Genomic DNA, 24,548 nt, shown 5'->3' with positions numbered 1-24,548 from the left:
CTTGCTTCTTACTCTAGGGCAATAACCTCCTTTAATGAGACCTAAATCTGGATTTGGTTTTTCTTTTCAAGAATGGTATTTCCCCACCTCTTATTGATTCTCCTACTATTATGTATTAATCCAGATTTTCTTTTAATATATTGAAAATCTCCATCCTACACATGTACAACATAATTACTTCAACAAGAATGTGTGTAAAGAAGCAAAAGGTTAGTGGGACACTATGACTGTAGCACCCTAAGTCCCACATCTATTGAGACATGTTCTATTGAATAACTCAAAGGTTGACATCCACCCTAAATAATCACTATCTTTATGGGACAAGTCAAGTCATTACAAATACCGACCAAAAAAAAAAAGTCATTACAGATGATGTCAAAGTAGGACCCCCTCCAATAGTGCATGATTTATGGACGACTAAACTCATACCTGATCTGATGAGGTGCAATAGGGCTTCAACAAGGTATAGGAATAAACTGAATGACACATTGAATAAGGGGAAGTATCGCTAGGTGGCATAGGCTTACCCTGACAAGGGCATCAATTCTTTAAGTGTGGGAGCTTTGGCCCAATGTAGGATGGGCTTGGTCCTTATAGTGGCAACTATCCCAAAATTTTCTATAACCGTGCTTCCAAATGCAAACGGAGGAACTTAAAATTATATATGTCATATAATACAAAATCCATCTTTTTTCTTATAGAATTAACCTGAAAAGAGGTTCTTTGTGATTTCCTATTGATTGGTGTTAGTAGAGTAATCATTGTATGGGACCGAGATAGGCCAAACGGTAAGTCGAGCCTAAATTTGTTCAAGCCTTTCGCTAGGCTAAGCTTGGCTTAGGGGCCCATTGAGGCCAGCCGAACTTTCTCAATAAATACCCTTATTCAAGCCTGTTCAAAGGTCTTTAATTTCTTGTAATTCAAGTTGCGCCTAGATGGGTCTATAAGATTTCAGATCCATAATCAGGTCTAACAGTCAGATCACAAATGGATAGATATTGATTATTGATATTTGGTTGAACAATTTTTTTTTTTTTTAAATGCTTGTACGTTGGGATGCATTACGTAAGGGATCCTAAGAAAAGAGGGAGGCACTTAAATATGACGCCTAAAATGATAAATGGCCATCTGTCAAGGAACCATCAAAGGGCGTTCCACAAAGGCCTATATAAGCTCTCTTGTTGGGGGCTGAATTGGCATTCGGAAGCTCAATTTTCCCAGTGCTTCTTCAAGTTCTCCCTCATTTGAGATAGCAACATGGGCAAAATGAAGTCTGTTTTGATCATTTGTCTGGTGTTGGGGTTGTTTCTTGGGAAGGCTAGCGCCAACTTTAAGTCTTGCTACAGGTGGTGCTACATTCCGTGTATTCTTTTGCCTCGTCGCACTTCGTTCTATTGCTCTGTCAATTGCGTGAATAAGTGTCTGCCTCCCTCTTCACATAGCCTCAATGATACCCTCTCCTTTTGCGAGCTTGGATGCGCCTATTCCTTGTGTACCAACCTCAGTTCCAAGGATGACCCAGGTAATTTATACTCTCTCTCTCTCTCTCTCTCTCTCTCTCTCTCTCTCTCTCTCTCTCTCTCTCTCTCTCTCTATAATGAGGTCACCTGTTTTGTTCATGTATGCTTTTTTAGGTGAAGAAAAAGTTGCAGGTTGTGTGGATTCTTGCAAGAGGACATGTACCAAGCGAATGGAGCAAGCCTTCTGAGAATTGTGGAAGTCTTTGAATTTCTACACAGTGGAATAATGCGGTCAATGAGTTGGAAAGAAAGTTTATGCTATCAATGAGACTTAACAGTTTACTGAATTCATTGTTTAAACTTATCTTCTTAAGTGGCTATCACTTCGGTTTATTTTTCACTCTGATAATTTCCCAACTGCCCAAATGAATGCGTTTTGTCTTCTACCCATACTTAGACGAGGCATGCAAGGCCTACGAATAAATCCAATGCTGCATTCATCACGGGGACGAGAGAGAGAATGAATGCGTTTTGTCTTCTACCCACACTTAGACGAGGCATGCAAGGCCTATGAATAAATCCAATGCTGCATTCATTACGGGGAAGAGAGAGAGAGTGAGTGAGAGAGAGAGATCTAATTCTAATGGCAGCGTGATCTTACGCGAGATAGAGATCCACATCCCTAAAGACAAAACGGTATGTACTTATGTTTTCAAAAGAACTTAATCATGCGTTGAGCCTATAATTCTATCTTCCATTCACCCTTTTAGTATAAGGATTTAAGAGTTTAATAGTTACAGCTATATTTAAAAATGCCTTGCTACGTATTGCAGTTAGGTATCTAAATGAGCAGGTCATATTCACTATCAAGAAGAGTCTACATATCACTTAGATAATAATTTTGTGAATGAATTTTAGTATCCTTAGCACTACTTGTTTGATAAATCTTTTGTATATTCCAAAGATATCCATAACTCTCATGATTTCAAACACAGAACGCGGGATGAGTTTGAACAGGTGGCTAATATTTGCCAATTATGTATTGTGGAATTTCGTATAGTCTTTTGATTATAATTATTATTTTTATAACAATTCCTATCTATCCATATGTATATAAGAGGTCCACCTAGCTAATTATTCTAAGGACAACACTTTATTTAATGAGACCTAATTCTGGATTTGGTTTTACTCTATGGTATTTCCATACCAATTATAGACTCTCCTACCATTATGTATGAATGTGGATTATTCCTTTGAAATGGAAATTTCCAAATTTCTATCTTACAACATCTAAAATATAACAACTTCAATACGAGGTGTGTGTAAAGAAGCAAAAAATTTAACGCAGCATTATGACTATGACATCCCAAGTGCAACAACATTTGGTACAAGCCACGTCTAGTAATTTAAATGTCAATATATACCACATATGGTTACAACCTTGTGTAGTTGATTCAAATACTCCTTTTGAGGGCTCAGCAGACATGGATTGAGCCAAGTCATTATAGATTATATGAAAATAGATTCTCATCTAACAAGTGCGTGGTTTGTGGACAGATGAAACTCACATCTGATTCGACCTAGACGTAGAGTAATCGTCTAGGCGAGAGGTGCTCAAATATGGTGCCGCGTCTAACAGGATTTTAGGATGGTGGATGGGTTGGAATGCGTCAAACCATAGGTTGACGGAAGTCTTAGAGAGTGATTTGTAAGTCAAGCCATACTAACTTGTCACCATCTTATATGGTTACTCATATAATTCTTTGGGTAGTTTGGTCCACGTAAAATGGGTCAAGTCATTATAGTGGCAATACCGGTACTCTTTCTGCATCTCAAATTTGCTAGTACCACACTCCAAAAACTTAAATAGACACAAGAAAATTTAGCATATCGTACAATAGAAAGATCCGTCTTTTATCTCCTCGAATTGACCTTGAAAAAGCGGTTTTCTGCTGCCTCCCGTTGACAAGGGTTGGCGGGTGATCATTGGGCGCGGATTCGAGTCGAAATTATTCTTGTCCAATCCCGCTCATCATGAAATTCTCATAATCAAATCTCTGGTTGAGGCGGGCTTGACTAGGGGCCCAAAAGGACCTTCTCCATAAATGCCCTTACCCAAGCCTGCCCAAAAGGACATCTCTAGAGGAACCATAGAAGGCGCTGCACGAAGGGCTACATAAGCTCTCTCGTTACGGGAGGCATAAAGGTCTGTACTGGCATTCAGAAGCCCAGTTTTGTCAGTGCTGCTTCCTGCTCTTCATCTGTAAAGTCAGCAACCATGGGCAAAGTGAGGCCTCTTTCATGTTGTCTTGTGATGGCGTCGTTGCTTGGGCTCCAGGTGTTGCTATCTGAGCTGTTTCATTGGGTGTATGGTTGTAACTCTCTCTCTCTCTCTCTCTCTCTCGTAAGAGAGTCACAGGTTTGTTCATGTCTGTTTTGTCAGGTGAAGAAAAAAGTCGCAGGTTGCGTGTATTCTTGCTCGAAGACCTGCACCAAGCCTGTGTAGCCAGCCATCTGAGAATGCTGAAAATCTCTGGTTTCTGATGTTAATAAAGGGGGCAATTAAACATCATGGATGAAATGGAACGGAAATCTTTTACGACATCCATGAGATTTAAGGGATTATTTTATTATCCGAACTCATATTTTTAAGTGCTTGACACTTTAATTGTTTTCTACCAACACTCAGTCAAGGTACTCGGTTTATGCTTTCTCATGCATTAAAGACCCGTAAACAAATCCAGCGCATCAATCTGATGATAGTGAATATATATAATTTATTTTAATTTTTTCCATTTATAATAAATAATACTCAGTGCATCGTTACACCATTTGGCTTAATCATACGCAACCATTTCAATTAACTTCATTCGTTTATTACTTTTTTTTTGTAACATCAATAACAAAATAGTTGCAACTAAGAAACGATTGCCATTGCCAAAAATTATTTTCATCAGTCCAAAATAAATAAAGTAACATAAACGTTGAATATGGGTCTAGGATGCAGTCTGCAGATTTTTATTCATATATAACATAGATATGTTGAAAAAACAAAGGATATTAACGTAGCGATCTTTTGAGTTAATACTAAGGATATTACACAAACAAAAATAAGAGTATACATCCCTCAAATAATAAAAGATCAATATATATTAAAAATATAATAAGATATGTTGATATCTTTGAAGTACAAACGAAGTAATTTACTATTTTCGAATCTGATATAAGAACAAGTAATAATTACTAATAAAATAAATTCAATCACAAAAAGAAAAAGAAGAATTTTTCATTGCCATAGAAATTATTAAATTTTGTGAAATCCACGAAGAAAGTGAAAGGCCTGTGGCGAACACTTAGATATGCATATGACATGACTTGCAAAATGGGAAAATAGTCGGAGAATGGATGTTGCCAATCCGCCACTCCCAAACTCACATTAAAGTATGGATATATAAATTTTTGTGCTGGAAAATGATACAAAATTTTAGCTAAATGTGTAATATGAATTTGTTCAACATTATCCATGAACTTTAATTCAATGTGTAAAAGTTCAATATTGAATATTTTTATATAGTACAAGGATTGAATTAAACATTTGCAAAAAGTTCCAACACCACATTGAACAAATTAAAAATTTAGGGGCAACATTGCATATTAAACTAAAGTTCAAGAATTAAGACTATTTGTGTCATTTACCCATTTTTGTCTCTCCCTATCCTGTTGTACTTGCCCTCAAAAAAGGGCCATATAAGCACCCCATTGGAGCCAAAAAGGACCGCCATTCAGCTCAATCTTGTCACTTTGTCAGAGCTGCTTCTAGTTCTTCCTCATTGTAAGAGAAGAAGATGGGCAAGGTGAAGTCTGTATTTATGGTTTGCCTTGTGTTGGGGTTGTTTCTTGGGCAGTCCGGAGCCAACTTTCAGGATTGCTACCCGGCCTGCTTCATCCTGTGTGCCATCACGCCCGGTCGCACTCTCTTCTCATGCTCTGTCGAGTGCTTGAAGGACTGCATAACTCCCCCTTCAAACAGCCTCAGAGATACCCTATACTTCTGCAAGCTTGGGTGTGCCTCCTCCTTGTGTACCAACCTCAGTACAAAGGATAACCCTCGTAATAACTCTCTCTCTCTCTCTCTCTCTCTCTCTCTCTGTATATGTGGAAGCTCACGTTTCTGCTCATGTTTATGTTTCTCAGGTGAGAAAAGGGTTGCAGGTTGTGTAAATTCTTGCTCGAAGACATGTACCGATCATGTGTAGCTTGCCCTCCGAGAATTTTATGACAAATCTTCGGTTCTTGAAGTGGAGTAGCATATCAGTGAATTGAATGAGATGACAGGAGTCCTGAATTATTTTTAGTTCCAGCAGATTCGTATGTACTTTGTTATGGTGGATGTTTGTTTTATAAGGTTTTCTATATTTATCTCAAGATGCTATCATAGAGTGCGCACAGAAAAGTGTTTATATTATCGACAAAAAGGTTCACGGGTGCACAGAAGCACTAGAAGTTAGTTCACATGTGGGTGAACCATACACATATCAGAGTGTTCAGTTTTTTAATCAGCCAACTTTGTCTTGAATAGAAAAGAATTGAGCTGGTGGACAGCACCGGATTTGACTAAGTGATAAGAATGTCATATTCCAATGTACAGATTCAAACCCGTGATCACGTAATGATGCTTGGACATAAAAGTACTAGTTGAGGAAAGTCGACCTTTATAGTGCAGCATTGCCATCCATGACCAACGATGAATTGTAAGTCGCGAAGACTGGTTAGAGTAGCTGAATTACGTATCAGGGGAAAATTCAAAAGCATTTGTGAATGTGTAAGTAGCCTCTTAACACATACAATTCCTTTTTAATTTTTAAAAGTTGGAGCGTTTTTGTGTTTTCAAATTGGGAAAAAGGGGAAAGCAAGAATGTTCCAAGAAGGCGAACAGCTTCTATGGCTTCTTCACATGGATCACTTCAAGAGAGCCTTTTATCCCATGCCAACTGTTTCTTGCGATTGCACTTTGTCGAAGCCCGATTACTAATTAACCTGTGGTCATGTCATTGCCTCTACGCAAAATTTGGCACTGCCTCAGAAGCCATATCTGGAACAGGTTACGCACACGAGATCATAAAATACTCGAAGCATTTCTAGAAGAAGCCACCCCAGTCCAAATCGAGTAGAGGAATCTGTCTACATGATCTCAATACTTGTCATCCCATCTGTACCAAAAACTGGAGAATTGGGACATGTAAGGCTGAAACTCTCTACTTACAACGAAGCAACGTTCTCAACGGATCAGGCTTATGGGACAGAGTAGGGGTGTGCAACGGAAACCGCTCGAACCGGGACCGGACCGGACCAATTTTTTTTATATATAATTTATATACATATAATATATTAACACATATAATATATGAATATTATATATGAAACTTGTTGCAATCGAAATTGCAATTGAGGTAAAAACTTCTTACGTGGGCAAGAGACCACCAAAGCTCTTAGAAAACTTATTTATTAGTTTTATTTTCTACTCGATGTGGGATAAGGCTCTAGGAGTTCCTCATGCTCACTCTCTCTCTCTTGCTCCCCTCACTTGCAAACGACAAAGCACTTCAAGCCTCAAAGAGTCCGACATTGACTAAACATTTAAAGCATAGAAGAGAGATTGTCTATAAAACCTAAGCCAAGCACAGTTATGCTTAAAATTAATAGTGAAACACATAAATTATTATTAATATTCATGCAAGTGAAGTTTGAACATTTTGCATGTGAAAACACGTGTGAGTAGTTTTATTAGATCGCCTGGGAACCGAATTGGAATGATCGGTCCGGAGCATGGTCTTTTTTTTTAATGAATGGTCGTTATTTAGTGAAAAAAGAAAGTGCCGATCCTATTGGACCGAACCAGACCGGACCGGAACCGATGGTCCGGTCCACGGTTCCCAAAATTGGGAACCGGTTTTCCCGGTCCGGTTCCCGGTTCCACCTTGGAACCGGACCGAACCGGGAACCGATCACCCCTAGGACAGAGGAGGCAAGGCCGTGAAAACTTAGCCGAAGAAAGGCGAAGGAACAACTACAGAAAGGAGGCTTTGCCCTACTTTCTTTATGGCAATTATTACATTATATATTTTCCAACAAAATGGAAAAAAAAAAAAAATCTGAATTTATAGACGTTTGCTTGCAGCAACAAACCTTTACACGTCCTTCCTTCCAATTTTAGCCCGAACTTACAGATATTAAGGCCTAGTCATTGCTGACCGTCCAACGTAACATGTCAACAATTTAACGTAACGCACACAAATTCACTCAATGTTGTTTCTCTAGTGGAGTAATTTTATGATTTTTTTTTCTCTTCTTCCGTTTTCTTTGTTCACCATCATCTCCTTAGTTTTTTACTGTCCATCATCTTTTCATACATTTTACACTAGATTTTTCTGATCACATCGTCATCCGCAATCATCGCCGCATGTCCCTTCCCCGGCAGCCAAGTTCGGCAGCGCCGAGTTTTTAGCTAAGCTGGACCATCTCGAGCTCCACCATGGCATCGACCTCGAGTCCCAGACCTGGAGGGATCGACCTTTCTCCCAATGTCAAGTTCCAGCCCTCGTTGGGCATCGAGCTCAACCCCCAGATCTGGAGAGCTCGAGCTCCGTGGTGGCATCAAACTTAAGCCCCAGATCTGGCGACTCCACCTTCGTGTCTCGGTTGTTCGCCTTCACTCTATTCCCGAACATTCGGCTTCTTCTTCTTGCTCACTTTGGTCAAAGCAACCAGTACTTGCCTGAAAGATTGCTTTATGTGTGTGTCTGCCTTGTGGTTATATGTGAAATTTCCTGTGGTTTTGGGTGCATTATTTGTGCTCTAGCTGATGTTCAAGGTAGGCAGACGACTTCTATTCCAGCTTATAGGGAGTGTAGAGTTTGCAATAGATTAAATGGAGGATTTCAATTAGGCTAAAGAGAAACCTTTCTGTTTTCGTGGCTATGGTGAAGCATGTTCAATCCGTTGTTCTCAAGCAAAATGTTGAGAACGCAGTGCTCTTGCATGAAAAGAGGGTCTCTATGTAATTCAAATTGGTAGGTGTAATGATGACTTGAGCAGGATGTAATGCACTCAAGAGTTGGATTTTGGGGTTAGGATTTGGGGGATTCGAGCAGATGGGAAGCAAAGGATTTGTTGAAGTAATTGTTCACGCTTTCATTATGTTTCTCAAACTCTGTCGGCTTAGAGATTATTATAGTATTTAGATGTTCTAAAAATGAGAAATCTTATCTGAAGCAAGGGAAAGAAATAAATAAATAAAAATGGAAAAGGGAGAAGATGAATAATATTCACAAAAGAAAAAAAAATGGAAAGGTAAGGAAAAAAAATCAAAAAAATCCGAATATTCGAAATACATGCAAAACTACTCCATTGTTTCATCCAATTTGTCCACGTAAAATAGGTAGGCGCAAAAATGACCTGAGCATGGTATAGTGCACTCGAGATTGCGATTCGGAACACGATTTGTGAGATTCGAGTTAAAGGGAAACAAAGGATTGTTGGAGTAATTATTCATGTTTTCCTTGTTCTTTTCAAATTTTATCAGGCTGGAGATGATTCTGCTATTCCGATGTTCTAGAAAAGAGAAACCTTATTAGAAGCAAAGGAAAGAATTGAAGAAGGAAAGAAAGAAATGGAGACGATGAACTGTAACCGCAAAAGAGAAAAGGAAAGAAAAGAAAATGAAAAAAGAAAAAGAAAAAGAAATCAAAATATTCAGAAAATCATGCAAATTAGGGACCTACTTAAGTTCAGTTTCCTTTGTGAGGCGAGTTATGTTTTTAATGATCATGATGAATTACATGTAAACATAAATTTTTGTCCCTATCCTTTTGTGTACTAGCATCCCATACAGAGTAGAGTGTAGCGCACTCAAGAGTGAGATTTTGGCAATAGGATGTGGGATTCGAGGAAAGGGGAAACAAAAGATTGTTGGAGCAATTGTTCACGCTTTCCTTACTCTTTTCAAGCTCCATTGGGCTGGAGATGATTCTGCTATCGAGATGTTCTAGCAAAAAGAAACCTTATTTGAAGCAAAGGAAAGAATTAAAAAAAGAAAGGAAGAAAGAAAGAAAGAAAGAAACGGGAGAAGATCAACAGCAACCGCAAAAGAAGAGGAAAGGATCAAAATATTCAGAAAATCATGCAAACTGTCCCTATCCTATTGTTACTTTTCCTCCCATATATGCACTCTAGGTTGGAGCATAAAAGGACAGTCGTTCAGCTAAATTTTTGTCAAATTGTTAAGTGCTCCTTCTAAGTGTTCCTCGTTGTAAGAGAAGAAGATGGACAAAGTGAAGTCTGTACTTGTGGTTTGTCTTGTGTTGGGATTGTTTCTTGGGCAGTCCAGAGCCGAGTTTCAGGATTGCTACGTGGGCTGCTTTGTCGCGTGTGTCGTCACCGGTGATAATGTGGTCAAATGCAGTCTCAAGTGCTTGAAGGACTGCATAGGTCTTCCTTCACACGGCCTCACAGATGCAGAGTACTTCTGCAAGCTTGGGTGTGCCTCCTCCTTGTGTATCAACCTCAGTTCAAAGGATGACCCTGGTAATAAATCTCTCTCTCTCTCTCTCTCTCTCTCTCTCTCTGTGGAAGCTCACATTTCTGCTTGTGTTCATGTTGCTAAGGTGAAAAAAGAGTTGCACATTGCGTGAATTCTTGCTCGAAGACATGTGCCAATCACGCGTAGCTTGCCCTCTGGGAGATTATGATAAATCTTTGGTTTTCTGAAGTCGAATAACACATCAATGAATTGAATGAAATGTCAGTAGTCTTGAGGCATTTTCGGTTCCGGCAAAGATCTTATGTATTGTTGCTATGGTGAATGTAAGTTTGATCGGATTCAATGTTTATCTCAATATGCCTATCGTGGAGTGCGCACTAGGAAGCCTTTTATCATCGACAGAAGGTTGCCCGCTTCGCACAGAAGCACTAGAAGTTGGTGCTCAAGTGGGTGAACCATACACCTGTCAGAATGTTCAGCTTCCTAGTTCCTAATCGGCCAACTTGTCTTAAATAGAAAGAATTCAGCTGGCGGCCAACGATAGACATGACTTACTGATAGAAATGTCACCTTCCTATTTATAGTTTCAAACCCGGGAAAGGCTTGGACAAGAAAGTATGTCACCTGCATACTGCAGCATTGCCATATATGTCTAGAAATGAATCGTAATGTCTCGAGTGACATATGGGGGGAGAAAAATAAATCTGATCATACCTAACCTTTTACTACATCTAGCGCTCTTATATGAATGCAAGATTCTTAAGCTTTTTAAGGCTCACAAAAAACCTAGGCTACTTAGCGCTCCTATAGATCGTTTGGAGTATTTACCAAAAAAATAAAATTCTGAAATAATGCGAATAGCCCCTTAATGATGGTTTGAAAATTCAAAAGCATTCATGAATGAGCGAGTAACCCCTTAACGCATACAATTCCTTCTTTGTTTTTGAAAGTTACAGCATTTTTGTGTTTTCAAATTGCGGAAAAACGGAAAGCAAGAACGTTTTAAAAAATGCGAACAACTTCTATGGCTTCTTCACACGGATCACTTCAAGATTGCAATTTTATCCTACCACCCCTGTTTCTCACGATTGCACTTTGCTGAAGCGGACCATGCCAATTTCTCCGCCAACTCCATAAGCCATCTGCCGATTGGCCAACAAGGCCTTCGACACCAGCCGATTCTCATTGAGACTAACAAGGCCAACATATCCAATGCGAAAAACAATGACAGAAGAGTAGAGATCACATCATATTCGTCGAAGTCACATCAAGGTCTACTTCCTGCACAGCCATTTAAAAGACTCGTTAAGAGGAAAGTCGAAGGCAAAATCCTATGGAATATTGCAACAAATGATCTTTCCCCCCTTTTCTCTAGATTGGAATACTGAAGAAGAGTGTAGATTCAGAAGACCAGTTCATTAAAAACTAATTAACCTGTGGCCATGACATTGCCTCTACGCAAAATTTGGCACCACCTCGGAAGCCCTATCTTTAACAGGTATTACAACCGATCATAAAATGCTCGAAGCATATAGAAAAGAAGCTAATCCCAGTCCAGCAAATCGAGTAGAGAAAATCTGTCTGCATGATGACAATACTTCTCATCCCCTCTATACCAAAAACCTGGGGAATTGGAACATGTAAGACTGAAACTCTCTACGTAAAATGAAGCAATATTCTCAATGGCTCGAGCTTATGGAACAACGGTGGAAAGGCCTAAAATACTTAAGCCAGAGAAAGGCTCTGCGCTACATTCTCTAGGGCAATTATTACATTATATATTTTCGAAAATAATGGGAAAAAAAAAAAATCTGAGTTGGCAAACACCAGGAAATGGAGACGATGGATCCCAGTGACCTCTTGAGCTACCTGCTGGAAAAATAGTGAAAATCAGGGAAGATAATGAAACAGAGTTGCAATTGATAAGGCATGAAGAAAAGTAAAATTTCAGGGTCATCTGCGCATGGATCTCCTCAAGATAAATACACGCTCCCCATGTGGAGTGAGAAATTTAAAAAAAAAAAAAGTGACATCTAAAGGCAGTAGCTATCATTATGGGTAAGCTTGCTTCAGCCAAAATTCCCCTCACGGTGCACTGGAAGTATTCAACCACACAGCTAAGTCTTTTAGACCATTGTCCTCTGCAATGTCACCAATCTATAAGATTATAATTTGTGCAACAATTTTCTTAGACCATTGTCCTCTGCAATGTCACCAATCTATAAGATTATAATTTGTGCAACAATTTTTTTAAGTCCTAAAACGTTTCTGGAATTTGTGATGAAGTCCTACAACTTGCCAAGCCAACTATTGTCACTTGGATCTTACTAAAAGAAGATGCAGTCTGATCAAATTTACTGCTCCAGGTTCCTGCATGTAGGACAATAAACACAAGTATATACAGGGGCTTCTAACAAAGACAGCCAAAGATGAATAACCAGATTCACCAATGCCTTGGGTTCACGAATGACTAGCAATATTGAATCTTCACATGATCTACACTAAGCTATAAAAATGCATTTAAGGTGGTACTACAACTAGAGACCCTAGATCAACAAAATTGGCTTAAAGTAACCGAGTCATATGTCTGAAAGGTTGGTCCAACAAGAACTGTAATAGGTACCTTGACTAAGGGCTACTTTCTCCAGATTATCACAATTATATTCTGAAGTTACCTTGACTGATTCACAAAGAGTTCTACTGGCTTACAAACAATAGGACTCTAGACTTAACACAGAAGTCAGGTACATGAAGGAGATATAAGGTGAAATGGATTGAAATAGAAATGTAGTTCACCATGTCTTCATCCACATCCTAATCGTTAATTCTCAATGTCTCAGTGGATTTGAAGAACTATTCGAGTCATTCTTCACCATTTGGGCCTGTGCTTGAATAAATTCTTAGACGAGCAAAAGTCATGACCCTCCAAAATGACACTCAATCCATGTATATCTACTACTCTGTTAAAGCTTTGTCTCACCTTGAAAGAGTATCAACAAAAATCCGAGTTGGTTTTCTCGAGCTCGGTGGTATTGCGTATGAACTGTCAAAACAGAAAAAGTGAACTTTAAAACAAAAAATGAACAGGAATTCACTTTTAAAGCAGCATAAGAGCAAAGAACAAGTGAACAGCATTGGTAATTAAAATAAATGGAGTAAAAGATATAATAACGCTACATAATAAAAACAATGTGTGGACTGTAACCAAAAAAAAAATCACAAGTGCAAGAGGCTATGAGAAAAGAAATCGACTCCCATAATTGAGGACACAGTGTTGACCTGGAATGATAAACTATAAAAGTGGAACTTGTGCAACCAATTTGGTGAACATGACCAGTACATTCTATGCGGTTATGTTGCAATTCGTAGGAAGATCAGGAAAGAGACTGAAAACAAGATCCACTTTAAGTTCTTACTGAAAACTCAAATGATCAGACAGAATTTACACAGCGTTATGAGATGCAGTAGCACATATAGCACCCCATATATTTGGCCATGAAGGGCAAGATGCAAAATGGATCGTTTTGTAGAGAATAAATTAAATCCAGCTTTCTTGGTTAGAATCAACCATGTGCCCTTACTTACCATTGCTATAAGGATGCAGTCTGTACTTCTCATTCTACCAATTTTGTGGACTTTTCCTTAATACTCATTTGATTGGACTCTTTGAAACATCCTGTACACGTTTCCCAATTTATTTGTATATAAGCGCCACTTTAATAAGTAAAATAGAACCTTTTAAATCTGCTATTGCATTTTGGGTTTTAATATATGAACAGGAATGAGTTTACGAGATATTATACGAGGCACATATTAATGAAATGTTTCCATAACAGGAAACAGTCGCTATAAATTTTTTATTTGCTAGTTTTCAGAGATCAGCTCAACCAAATTTTGAAGCATCACAGTACCTTGTCTATACTAAGTTCAATAAAAGTGAAATCTATGGTAACATCTCAAGGGAATTGAGAGTGAGAATTCTTGGAATCAAGTAATCACCATCAAACAAAATTTGGATATTCACACTGGCTCCACAATTGCTTTCAGGCCAACAGGGCTCCTTCATCATTCACACCCAACTCTTCTTCCACTTCGTTACCATTAATGAGTATGGCACCATCAGTAGAATCAGCTTCCATAACTACACCCTCCTCCTGGCTTTCTTCTTCTGCATCCTCTTCCTCTCCATTTTGTTCATTGCCCTACATGGAGATGAAAAGAAAATAAGACATACAAAAAGGAAGTTTTTGGCCATACATGACCATCACTTGGAGAGAGAAAGCAAATGGGTCATGTGGTACTGCAAACTGACCCTGATTGCTTAATGGAAGAAAATAAGTAAAAAGTGGGAAGAGATGACTCACAATGAACTTGGTTAAGAACATTACCTCGTGACTCTGGTCACCATTTTCAAGAGTTACATTTTCTTCCTCAACTTGCATGCTTCTGAAAGCCTCAACAAGATTATTGTGAGATCTATCAGGGTACTTTGTGTATTCTTCCGCAGGAGGATAAACACCCCTAGGGAACAATTAGAAGTTGAGTGAGCAAACTATACCCAATGATGTACTGGAGAACCTCTAAAAGATTTAAGCGTCAATGACTCGAGCTCTTTAAAGAAAACACTGATAGGTATGATATATCAACAGTAGTGATAGAAACTGATGTAATTCAGAAGCAATATAATCAATGAGAGAGCATAGAAAGGTAGAAACGATGGTATCATTTTTAAGCATAGATGAACAAAAAAATTGTTTTCCAGTACCTTGTCCCAGCAACCTTAGATTCGACAGAAAGAGCCACTTGCCAATCGTTAAATAAATTTGGATATTCTTCAGGGTCAGCCAAAGATTCTGCGGCTTTTGGATTTACCTGCATAAATATAGATGTGCTTATGTAACTACCCACTTTCATATGAACCTTTTATATAACTGAGAAAATGATTGAGAGATTATACAACTAGAAAAGGACTTGATTTTGTCCATATCTAAACAGTATGACGCTTAAAGTATAAGCATGAAAATATATAAGGTACAAGAGAACTTGAGTGGTCCTGAAAGTAGATAAATAACCTATTTCAGGCAGAGACATACTTAACATCAAGAAAATCAGTTTGATGAATTGGAAGTTGACCAACATAATCTGATAATAGCAAAGGATGTATGAATATATTACCTGAATAAATTGGTTTAAGAAGTCAGATTTTAATTCTTTCAGAAAAAAGTATCGAAATAGCCAGCTTTTATAGCTAATGACTGAGAACTCTCTGTATAGTTCCACAACTAATTCACTAAAAAGCAGGAAATAATTAAGAACCATCCCTCACAGCACCAGTACAGTAAAGTTGCAAGAGAAAAGCATCATAAAGAACAAACAATGAAATGCATGTGGTCAAAAGAGACTCCATTTACTATTTCAAGGACAAAATATGACAAGGAAATACGACTTACCTTGTGGAGGTCCTTTCTCCAGATTGCAGTAATCTCTGAAACTTTGCTTGGTAGGTAAGATCGTGCCATCAAAGCAGCCTCGGGTATGCGATTGCTGGAAGACATAAGGATGTGCATGCGTGTGTGTGTGTGTGTGACAGAGAGAGAGGCATTTAGTATTGCATGAATGTAATGTTCTATTATTCTATAGAAAAACAAACTTATAGCTAACTTACCTATCCACCAACAGCTGGAGACAGTCCTCTAATTTACCCAATGTAAATAAACAAAGGAATGCAACATTGTTCTTTCCTTGCTCTTTAGCAAGGGAAGCAAGTCTCAAGATTCCTTCAGCATCACCTAAGGAAGAATAGAGCAGTAACAGGCCACTCAAATCCATAGCCTGCTTCATACATTCTTCAGCCATTTCCAACTGCATTAAATCAAATATGCAAATGATAAGGACAACAAACAAGCATTGGTTCGAGAATATGATGAAATTCGAACTTGTTAAAGCTAGAAAGTTTTCACTAATATGTTGACCCTAGAAAACCGTTTTAAGTTAACCCGATATTTTTACAAGAGACCCTGAAATTTATTCCCAAGAGGTTTCTCTTGAAACCCAATACTTTTAATATAAAAACCATGACTATTGAGTGGAGCAGATGGAACACCTTTCCGCTCGACATAGCTAATCCTCCCAACTGCTTCCATTTAGACTCGCTCCGCACTTCCATTGCAATTTCCTGTGATAAAAAAATGAAAAATAAAAAATAAAAAATTCAGGTTATTCTTGATGTCCTATAACCATCAATGACTCTCCAAACAAAAAAACTGGACATGTCCCATGTTTGGCTAAAAGCCAACACAAATCACCTTTGCAATCCCCAGCCTCCCGAGCTGTATGGCTAATTCAAACCTGTAATCCGGATCCGTGGCCACTTCAAGTGCATCCTCTATCATACCTCGTGCTTCCAAGAAACGAGCCACGCTAATGATTGGAGAAGGTTAAAATCAAAAGAAAATTACATTAACAAATTTACAACGATCAAGTGGTGCAGCATTATAACGGATTTACTAGACTTCAGTTAAAAGAGAACTGAAGGAATGGTGAACCTGCAGCCCTTAATATCAAGCACTAAGAAGAGGTTGTCCCTTTAATTTATGCAAGATTAATAAAACAAAAGTTTCACCGGGAAAAAAACAGATTCAAGCCAAAGCTATAATCATGGAACCAAAAGGCCACAACATTCTAATCTACCAAATAGCCACATCCACAAGCAGACTGATGCTGATTTCACATTCATTGTAAGAGAAAAGATGAGATTACCAGAACAGATGGTGAATGAATACTGTAGAAGGAATAATAATTGTAGTAGCCACCGGACAGAAGGATAAATTATTTGAAAATCTATAATATTGTCAGTTTTATTTTAGTTATTTCAACAATTTTTGCACTCGGCAATCTCTTCTCCAATAAAAATAAATTTCAAGTAAGCAAAATAAGCTTCACGTCCATCACTCAACTTAAAAAAATAAAAATAAAAACAAAAAACAAATAATCATTTGCCTTAGTAGAGAATCCCGATCATCTGGCAATCTTAAGATGATATGTACCTATTATGATGCTCTCTAGGAATTGAAGGTAAAAGTGCATTGGCCCTTTCCAGATCTCCACGCATAACCAGAGTTTTGTATTCGATCAAGCTGAGAAGTAATGTATACCCTATAACACTGCATTTAAAGTCACGCATATAAGATTCAAGAAAACCTCAATATATAAGCTGCAATATGATGACTTTTTGTCAAATAACAAATGCTAAAATCTTACTCACTTGAATTCTTTATCAATTAGGTATACCCGGCTTTGACTCGCAAGATATCCCAACAAGTACATAGGCCGGTCCAAATGAAACATTGTTGTCACCTAAAGTTGTCAAGTTATAACTCAAGATGAATCAATTTCCCATCGAACAAATAACAATACATGGACAAGTAAAAAAAGAAGATGAAAGGAAAAAAATTGAGAATCATACCTCCCCACCTACACAGTAATTGAGCCTCCAAGAAGAATTGTTATAAATGAAACAATCACCAACCCAGATACCAGTCCTGACACGCTCATTGGTTTCATGGAGAAGTTCAAAAGCATCCTCTACTCCTTGTTCATCTTCTGGTTTCCCACTCTCCAAATATGAAGCAACTACATCTCGCTGAATATCAAATCCCAGATGACCTCATCAGCTCACCCAGATGTCATCAGTGGTATAACAAGAACATTTAGTCAAGTCCGAGATATAAGATTAAAATGATACTCACATTATACTTGAGGATGTAGAAAGATGCATCACTGGCAATTGCCACTAAATCACCACTATCAGCCCAATATAGGTTCTGACATGATAGAAAATTTTATGACATCAAACGTGCATTCACTGAAAATAAGATAAATCTCTGTGTGTGTGCTGTGACACAAACTTACTTTCACATTAACATCAATTCTTCGAATCAACCTGCATTCAACCCAATCATAGAAGCAAATGAAGTCATTTGAGCACAGGGCCAACAGAGTGCCACCATAGATATGTTCAGCCGAAAAGGTTGGTCGAATACTCTTTTTCTCCTGAAAAAAACCACCACTATTACTTGCCACATCCTCTAAACTATGTCACACGGGTTTTCTCCTCTAGTATTGATGTCAACCAATGGTACTAAAAAATGCACCCAACTAGCTAAAAGATTTCAAACATATGCGTGCGTGTGTTTATTTTGAAAGGTAAAAAATAGATAATATGTCATCAAGGTGGTGCAAACCCATTAACCAAAAAGAAAAAAAGAAAAATCGTGGCCATGTAAGAAACTTCTGGATGTAGAAGAGCCATGGCAACTGTGGCCACGTAATATAGCTCCAAATTGCAAAGAGATTACTCATCAGTCTATAGAGCATCAAACGTAGAGAGAATGGCAGATGAGAAAGGTGATATCCTTAGGCTTTACTGGTTTGTTTTAAATTGTTATACTCATGCATAAAAAAAGACAAAAGAAAAAATGCAATCCTACATCTGTAGGAGCTGCAAAACTGTAAATGCATAGGCAAGTAGATTAGCCAGCACCAACTAATCATTTGAGAGCAAAAGGAATGCAGGCTCCCCTTTTCCTTTTAAGAAAACAAACTCTACAGAAAGCATTTTGTAAACCACAGAAACTGAAACTTATGGAATGTACAATGTAAATAGACCAACCTGGAAATTTTTATTGAAGATTTTGATCTTTGAGGTACTTTCTTTAACAGAATATTCCCCATCAGAAGACCAAGCAAATTCGAGTGCTGAACCGAAAGAGCGATTCCTCCACGCCAATGCAGTATATATAATGTACTCACCATCTCCGCAGACTACAACAAACCTCCCATTTGGATTGTGCTTTAAGCTCTGAAGAAGAATCAATAACATAAACTGGAGGTTTGTGGATACTTCATATGTAACAAGAATTTAAGACTCCTCAAAGTCAATTGCTTTGCTAGTAGCATAATCTCTGATTAAAAAAACAGATATAACAGTAGCATAATCAAAAAAATGCGATCCAGGTAGATCTTCCATTATGATGTCCCAATCAAAGGCCTTAGAAGAAGCAGTTAAATCCTACTACCCCATCAAATCATCTAGCAATATGAACAAACTTGTTCATTCCCTTTTAAAGGCAACCCTACTATGTCTAAAACTAGACATGAAGAGAACCTCTACAAACAGGTGATCACATGTATAGGCAGACTCACTGCATGGAGCACATCAACACTATTAGCAAGCAGCAAAACCACTACTTTCAATTCCAGAAAGAAATACTCCACAGATTCAAGTTTAAGGAAAGAAGGTAAAAAAGACAATGGGTGGTAAAACCTCCTCAGCATAATATGGACCAAAGTGATGAGGAAGTAGGACCTCAGGCCCCATTTATCCCCAAAATAGCTCACCACAACAAGAAGCATGTTCAAATGCACAGCTAGCACAACAATGAGAAGTTGATGACAAGTATTCCTTATGAAGACATGTCCTGAATCTTAATAACTTATTAAAGAAACTAATCCAGGCAAAAGAAGAGGCCAAGGATATGAAAACTCACTTGGGGGTAAAGATCACAGGTTCCCAGCTCCTTAACAGCCAACGGCAACCTTTCTCCATCTGTAACCTACACAAAGAAAGCAAGATGTAATCACTAAGGGACCTCAATAAATAAGTTGTCATTTTACAACAACATATCAATCGAGTTAGTTTCAAACCTCAAAACCTGCTCCAACACTCTTAATGTTTACAGTTTGAATCTCATTATGCTTAGCCCAGATGATTTTTCCACTACTGTCCATGCTAGCTACAGGCACTTCACGACCAAGTTTGACCATAATGGTTCCTTCATCATAACCGATCACAACTCTGTACAGAGAATACCAGCCATGACAATTCCAATCATATTCCTCATATGACAAAGAAGTTACGAAAAGGTTGCAATCATAGTTTGGAAGTTCCAATATGAAGATTACAGATGAAAACAAGAAAAGTACCAGTAAGCATTATCGAAACATCTTCCAGTGGAGGAAACCCAAATACTAAAAGATAGTAAGAAAATATGTTTAAGAACAAACCTTCGTGAACTTTTCACGTTGCCAATAGCCCAGACTCTCTCAAGACCGTAATTCAATGTATTCTCCAGCCTGGGTTGAATTGGAAAACTATTAGGAGGATTACTCAAATGTAATCTGTTAGAAAAATTTAAGCTAGAAAAAATGGGAAACATAAGATAAACTGATTCATACACTGCACATTCACATGAAATCAACGAAATCCCACTGACTACTACACTAGCATATGCTCGACAGATTCAGATAAACTACATGAAATTTCTATGAGTATCTGTCTGAATGCTGGAACGTACTGAATATACAATTATTCAATGTTCAGTCCATTTTATCCTCAGCACACATGAAGCAAAAGAATTTCATAACTCAACTCATATCCAACATGGACACAGTCAGATATGCAATAGATTTGGACCACGACCTTTGATTTCTCGATTTATAACCGCTTCTGATGTTTGTGAGACATAAACCATTAGTGAAGTACACGCAGACTGGATCATCAATTTTTACTTATTCAAAATTAAGACACAAAAGCACTGATTCGTTGGGGACAATGAAATGCTCTCATGTAAATTGTTTTCGACCTTCTCGGTAAAATTTTGAGATTTTACATATTTTAACATCAACTCCCTGCCACCAGGCTGAGTGTCTAATGGCATGAAAACTGAAGCTCAATTTTTCTTTACTGTGCTTTAGTATACCAGCATACAATCATGGCTTGTCCTGCAATAGATCAGTCTAAAGGAGACATGCTCAACCAAGCAGACCTCCATCAAAACCATATGATTGCCAAGATACTGACATAGGGAATACCACTGGGCACTACCAAATGCCGGAAAGGGAAAGTGAAGATGCAACAGAATATCAGTAAAAAATCGTAGAACTATAACCTATAAGTAGTAGAATGCCATATCCGCACGGTGCCATCCTCTGAGCCAGTAATTATGATGGGCAGGTCCGGATGAAAACAGACAGCTGAGACATTGTGTGTGTGACCTTCCAATGTCTGGACACAGCTCTTGGTTTGATAGTCCCACACCTGCTTTCATAGGATTAATTAGATAAATCGAAATTAATAGGCCTATGCAATACGACACTTTGACAGACCTTAGCGGTATGATCATCAGCACCAGTTATAAGATATGGTTTATCACCACCTGTGAAATAATCTACACAGTTAACTCCTTTTTGATGGGTATCTAGTGTGAAATTTGGATCAGGAGAGCCAAGATTCCAAATCTGTAAAGTAACAAGAAGAAAAAGGGAATAGCATGAATTGAAGTCACAAGCACAAAAGCAGTGGAACAACGAAAGCCGCACTAAAGAAGCCCAACTATACCTTTATCGTGCGATCAAGTGATGCACTTGCAAACGTATTTGTGTCTTTTGGATTAAAAGTGACTTGCATCACATAATGTGAGTGTCCCTCAAAAATCTGAGTACAAACCCAACCCTTCTCCCAATCCCAAAGTTTAATAAGCATGTCATCAGATGATGAGAGCAAATAGGGGAGTGTGGGATGGACGGCTACGGATCGAATATAGTCTGTGTGGGCCTCAAAAACTTTAACTTTATCCATGGTGTTGTAGTTGTATACACGAATGAACATGTCATCAGCTCCAGCAACAACCCATTGCTTGCGAGCTATAAATTTTGCCGACCTAACTGCCAGACATGATTTAAATTTAATATGAGGAGAATAGACAATGAAACTATTATGTAGGCCACTAACTGTTTTAGAGCCCAAAGAAGCAGAATGCATGGACGGACGAATTTATGCACAGTGAAGTACCTGGCAGATCAGTCACTTCAAAGGACTTAACCGTTGTCTGCATTAACATTAGAAATGTCTGTATCAGTTCAAGATGCAATCTAACAGCCCATGTGAACATGATAGTACTGTTGCATTGATCCTAGCAAATCTTCATTCATGTTCCGTACCTGTGACTGGTAATCCCATATACAAACAGTTCCTGCATACAAACTTGTCAGGATCCTGCATCAACAGCAATTAGAGTTAAGCAAATATGCGTTGTTATATTTTGAATGGAAGTTGAAAAAGTGTTCGAAAGAACAGAGTCATGCCGACCATGGCTCTGTCGGATGCAGGTCTACAGACTTCACTCTCTCTGACCGCTGAGCAAATTTCCTCTGGCATGGACACAGTTAATAGAAGCAATCAATACAAAATCCCATGCTAAAAAGACAATGTAAATCCACGGGTGACCAGAAACAAACCTTAATTTCCAATCTGAGCGGCTGCCAAACAAATTAACAAACGAAACAGTAATCAGTCCCGAATCAAAACCAGAAAAACAGAATACACATGCGATCCTCTTTCTTCAGCTCCCTCGTATTAGCGAACTCCATTTACTTCATCAGAAAAAAAGGAAGAATTCTAACTACTCAAAGCCTCAGCCTTTCTTCACATCCAAAAGCAAATGTTTGAAGTCATTACAGCTACCTATTCCAAAGCTCGAATCCATCTCCCTTCAGTTTCTCGGCCCAAAAGAAAGGAAAAAAAAAGGCAAACGAAACGGTAATCCCGAGGCCAGCATTCGCGAGCTCAAATCAGTGAAAAACGAAGTCTAGCAAGCTAGACGCGAGGCGAGACGTCGAAATCAGAAATCGTGCCCATCCTTCGACGCATTCATTGTTCAACGGCGGGAAGAAATCGAGTTTCGAGATCACGCGGAAAAAAAACGGAAGCGCGCACCATTTTGTGCCGTTGGAAGATCGCCCGCTGAATCGCCGCCCAGCCGGCGAGCGCCGGAGATCAAAGCTCACGGCCCAAATGGGCGATCTCGACGCCGCGGGATTCGCCGCCTTCCTTGCGCGCGCTTCGAATTTTGGGAGGGAGCTCGGCTTCTTCGCCGGTGTTGGAAAATCCCGAGTCGCGCTTTGCGGTTAGGAAACTCGGAAACGAACATGGATCGCCCCCGGGCCGGGCCGGACGTTTCAGCTCAGCCGAAGGACCTCGGAGATGGGCCCGACTCTATCGGGCCGGGTTGGCTGGGGCCCAAAGCGTAAGCCGGGTCAATGGACCTAGTCCATGGTCCAAGCCCGTTCTTGTAACTTCGCGTGTGATATTATTAAAAAGGGAGGGAGGAAATGGCTTAGATAATCTCTAAATTTTTAATTTATTCTGTATGGTTCCTAATCTATAACCCAGTGTATAATGTCATCTTTATACTTTTAATTTGTTCGAATAAGTTAGAGATGTGGACCCAAATACATAAATATTTTCTTTTTTTGTTATTTGATTTCTCTACTTTTCCATTCAATTAAATATCCAAAACTTTCAAATTGATATGCTTACTTAAACGAATGAAAAGAAGCTTAGTTACCAATTTGTGCTGTAAGAAGAAAACTTACTTGTTATGTCATTATTCTAAAAAAGTCATATGCTTTTTATTTAAATAATTAAAAAGATGTATACATTGCATATTGCAGATATTTTGATCAAGAAGTTGCCAATTATGATTTTGTGTGTGCATATTTATATGTATATGAAGAATATTGTGATCAAAAGAAATCGTGGCAAAGAAAAATAAGTAAATATGAAATGACACCGTTTAAGTGAGTCAATCAATTTCCCTTTGAAAAAATGAGAGTTTTAAAGAGAACTGTCACTAACCTAAAAATGGCATCACCTTGGCATCTCATTTCTCAATTCCAAATAATGTCCCGGCTTAGGATAAAGGAATTGGCCTAGGAACGGTGCATCATGATCGAGATCCAAGAGATCTAGTGTTCAATACAATACACAGGCTTAACTCTATTAACTATCAAAAGAGAGCATCAAATCTCACATTTTAATTCTTCACGAGTTTGTCGGACCTCCTGAGCCAAAACCTATACACGAGACTCGCATTAATCGAACCCTTAACACAATCTTCATTTCTATATCATGTTCTGCCTTATCACTACATCCTGGCAAACCTCAATGGAAGTTCTAGCTGGACCAAAGCCTACCAAGTCTTTCAAGAGTTAGATAGCAGGTTGTTTGTGGAGGAATACCCTGTTGGAAATATGTCAGAAAAGATGAAAATAACAACTTTTAGAGGCGTACAAACATTGCTCTTAACGATAATTCTGCTTTTCAGAGTATGAAACTTGGTGCAACAAATTTTACTCTTTACACTAAATAATAGAGGAAAGACAAACAACAAAATTATATGGGAAGAAGTACACCTCAAGTGCCAAAACTTGGCACGAAGTGACGTTTAAGTGCCAAAAGTTAAAAAAGTGACACTTATGTCTTAAAAAAAAAAAAAAGTGAAACACTTAAAGTACCATCTCCGGCAAACCCCGATAGAAATCTTACGTGGTAATTTTTTTTTTTTTTATTTTCTTGCCTACATGGCTCGTTGGAAAGCCGACTTAGCAAAGAAATGCAAAAATGACGACATTTTTGCACGGATTCTAATTTTAATATAAAAATAAATTTAATTAAGTTATAAAAATAAATAAATTTTAAATTTTAAATT

At 38.4% G+C, this 24,548-nt stretch overlaps 3 protein-coding genes and 1 long non-coding RNA gene across 12 annotated transcripts; 3 read left to right on the top strand and 1 right to left on the bottom strand.

Moving 5' to 3' along the window:
• The first annotated feature begins 1,216 nt into the window (after positions 1-1,216).
• Positions 1,217-1,762, top strand: LOC120289000 (thionin-like protein 2). The gene is made up of 2 exons (XM_039303382.1): positions 1,217-1,522; positions 1,635-1,762. Exons 1-2 carry the CDS (start codon positions 1,258-1,260, stop codon positions 1,706-1,708), a joined length of 339 nt encoding a protein of 112 aa, XP_039159316.1. The 5' UTR covers positions 1,217-1,257; the 3' UTR covers positions 1,709-1,762.
• A 3,458-nt stretch (positions 1,763-5,220) lies between these two features.
• Positions 5,221-6,078, top strand: LOC104431454. Its single transcript, XR_722839.3, has 2 exons — positions 5,221-5,570; positions 5,655-6,078. It is a non-coding gene; the product is annotated as an uncharacterized LOC104431454 (long non-coding RNA).
• A 3,673-nt stretch (positions 6,079-9,751) lies between these two features.
• Positions 9,752-10,268, top strand: LOC104424178 (thionin-like protein 2). The gene is made up of 2 exons (XM_039303395.1): positions 9,752-10,043; positions 10,124-10,268. The coding sequence occupies exons 1-2, from the start codon at positions 9,782-9,784 to the stop codon at positions 10,183-10,185; spliced, it is 324 nt and encodes a 107-aa protein (XP_039159329.1). The 5' UTR covers positions 9,752-9,781; the 3' UTR covers positions 10,186-10,268.
• A 632-nt stretch (positions 10,269-10,900) lies between these two features.
• LOC104423125 (coatomer subunit beta'-2) lies at positions 10,901-22,936 on the bottom strand. 9 transcript variants are annotated; one of them, XR_005547122.1, is made up of 28 exons: positions 22,775-22,936; positions 22,297-22,317; positions 22,148-22,209; positions 22,000-22,054; positions 21,851-21,887; positions 21,398-21,723; positions 21,166-21,297; positions 20,949-21,097; positions 20,065-20,133; positions 19,705-19,855; positions 19,548-19,613; positions 18,671-18,859; positions 17,911-18,051; positions 17,748-17,822; positions 17,465-17,641; positions 17,264-17,355; positions 17,046-17,162; positions 16,305-16,419; positions 16,103-16,174; positions 15,665-15,861; positions 15,450-15,543; positions 14,765-14,871; positions 14,388-14,520; positions 13,999-14,201; positions 13,585-13,675; positions 12,980-13,042; positions 11,827-11,871; positions 10,901-11,280 (listed from the first exon to the last, which is right to left on the bottom strand). XR_005547122.1 is itself a non-coding variant. In XM_010035587.3 (24 exons), exons 1-24 carry the CDS (start codon positions 22,775-22,777, stop codon positions 14,043-14,045), a joined length of 2,739 nt encoding a protein of 912 aa, XP_010033889.2. In that variant the 5' UTR covers positions 22,778-22,936; the 3' UTR covers positions 13,813-14,042. The 9 variants fall into 9 exon arrangements, 1 of the variants encoding a protein (XP_010033889.2); XR_005547121.1 differs by lacking the exon at positions 13,585-13,675; XR_005547120.1 differs by lacking the exon at positions 13,585-13,675 and having other exon boundaries at positions 11,827-11,868.
• Positions 22,937-24,548: the final 1,612 nt, after the last annotated feature.

The sequence above is a fragment of the Eucalyptus grandis genome, chromosome 10, assembly GCF_016545825.1.
Source record: "Eucalyptus grandis isolate ANBG69807.140 chromosome 10, ASM1654582v1, whole genome shotgun sequence".
Lineage (NCBI taxonomy): Eukaryota > Viridiplantae > Streptophyta > Magnoliopsida > Myrtales > Myrtaceae > Eucalyptus > Eucalyptus grandis.
The sequence above is the reverse complement of the archived record's forward strand: the minus strand, read 5'-3'. Positions and strand labels throughout refer to the sequence as shown.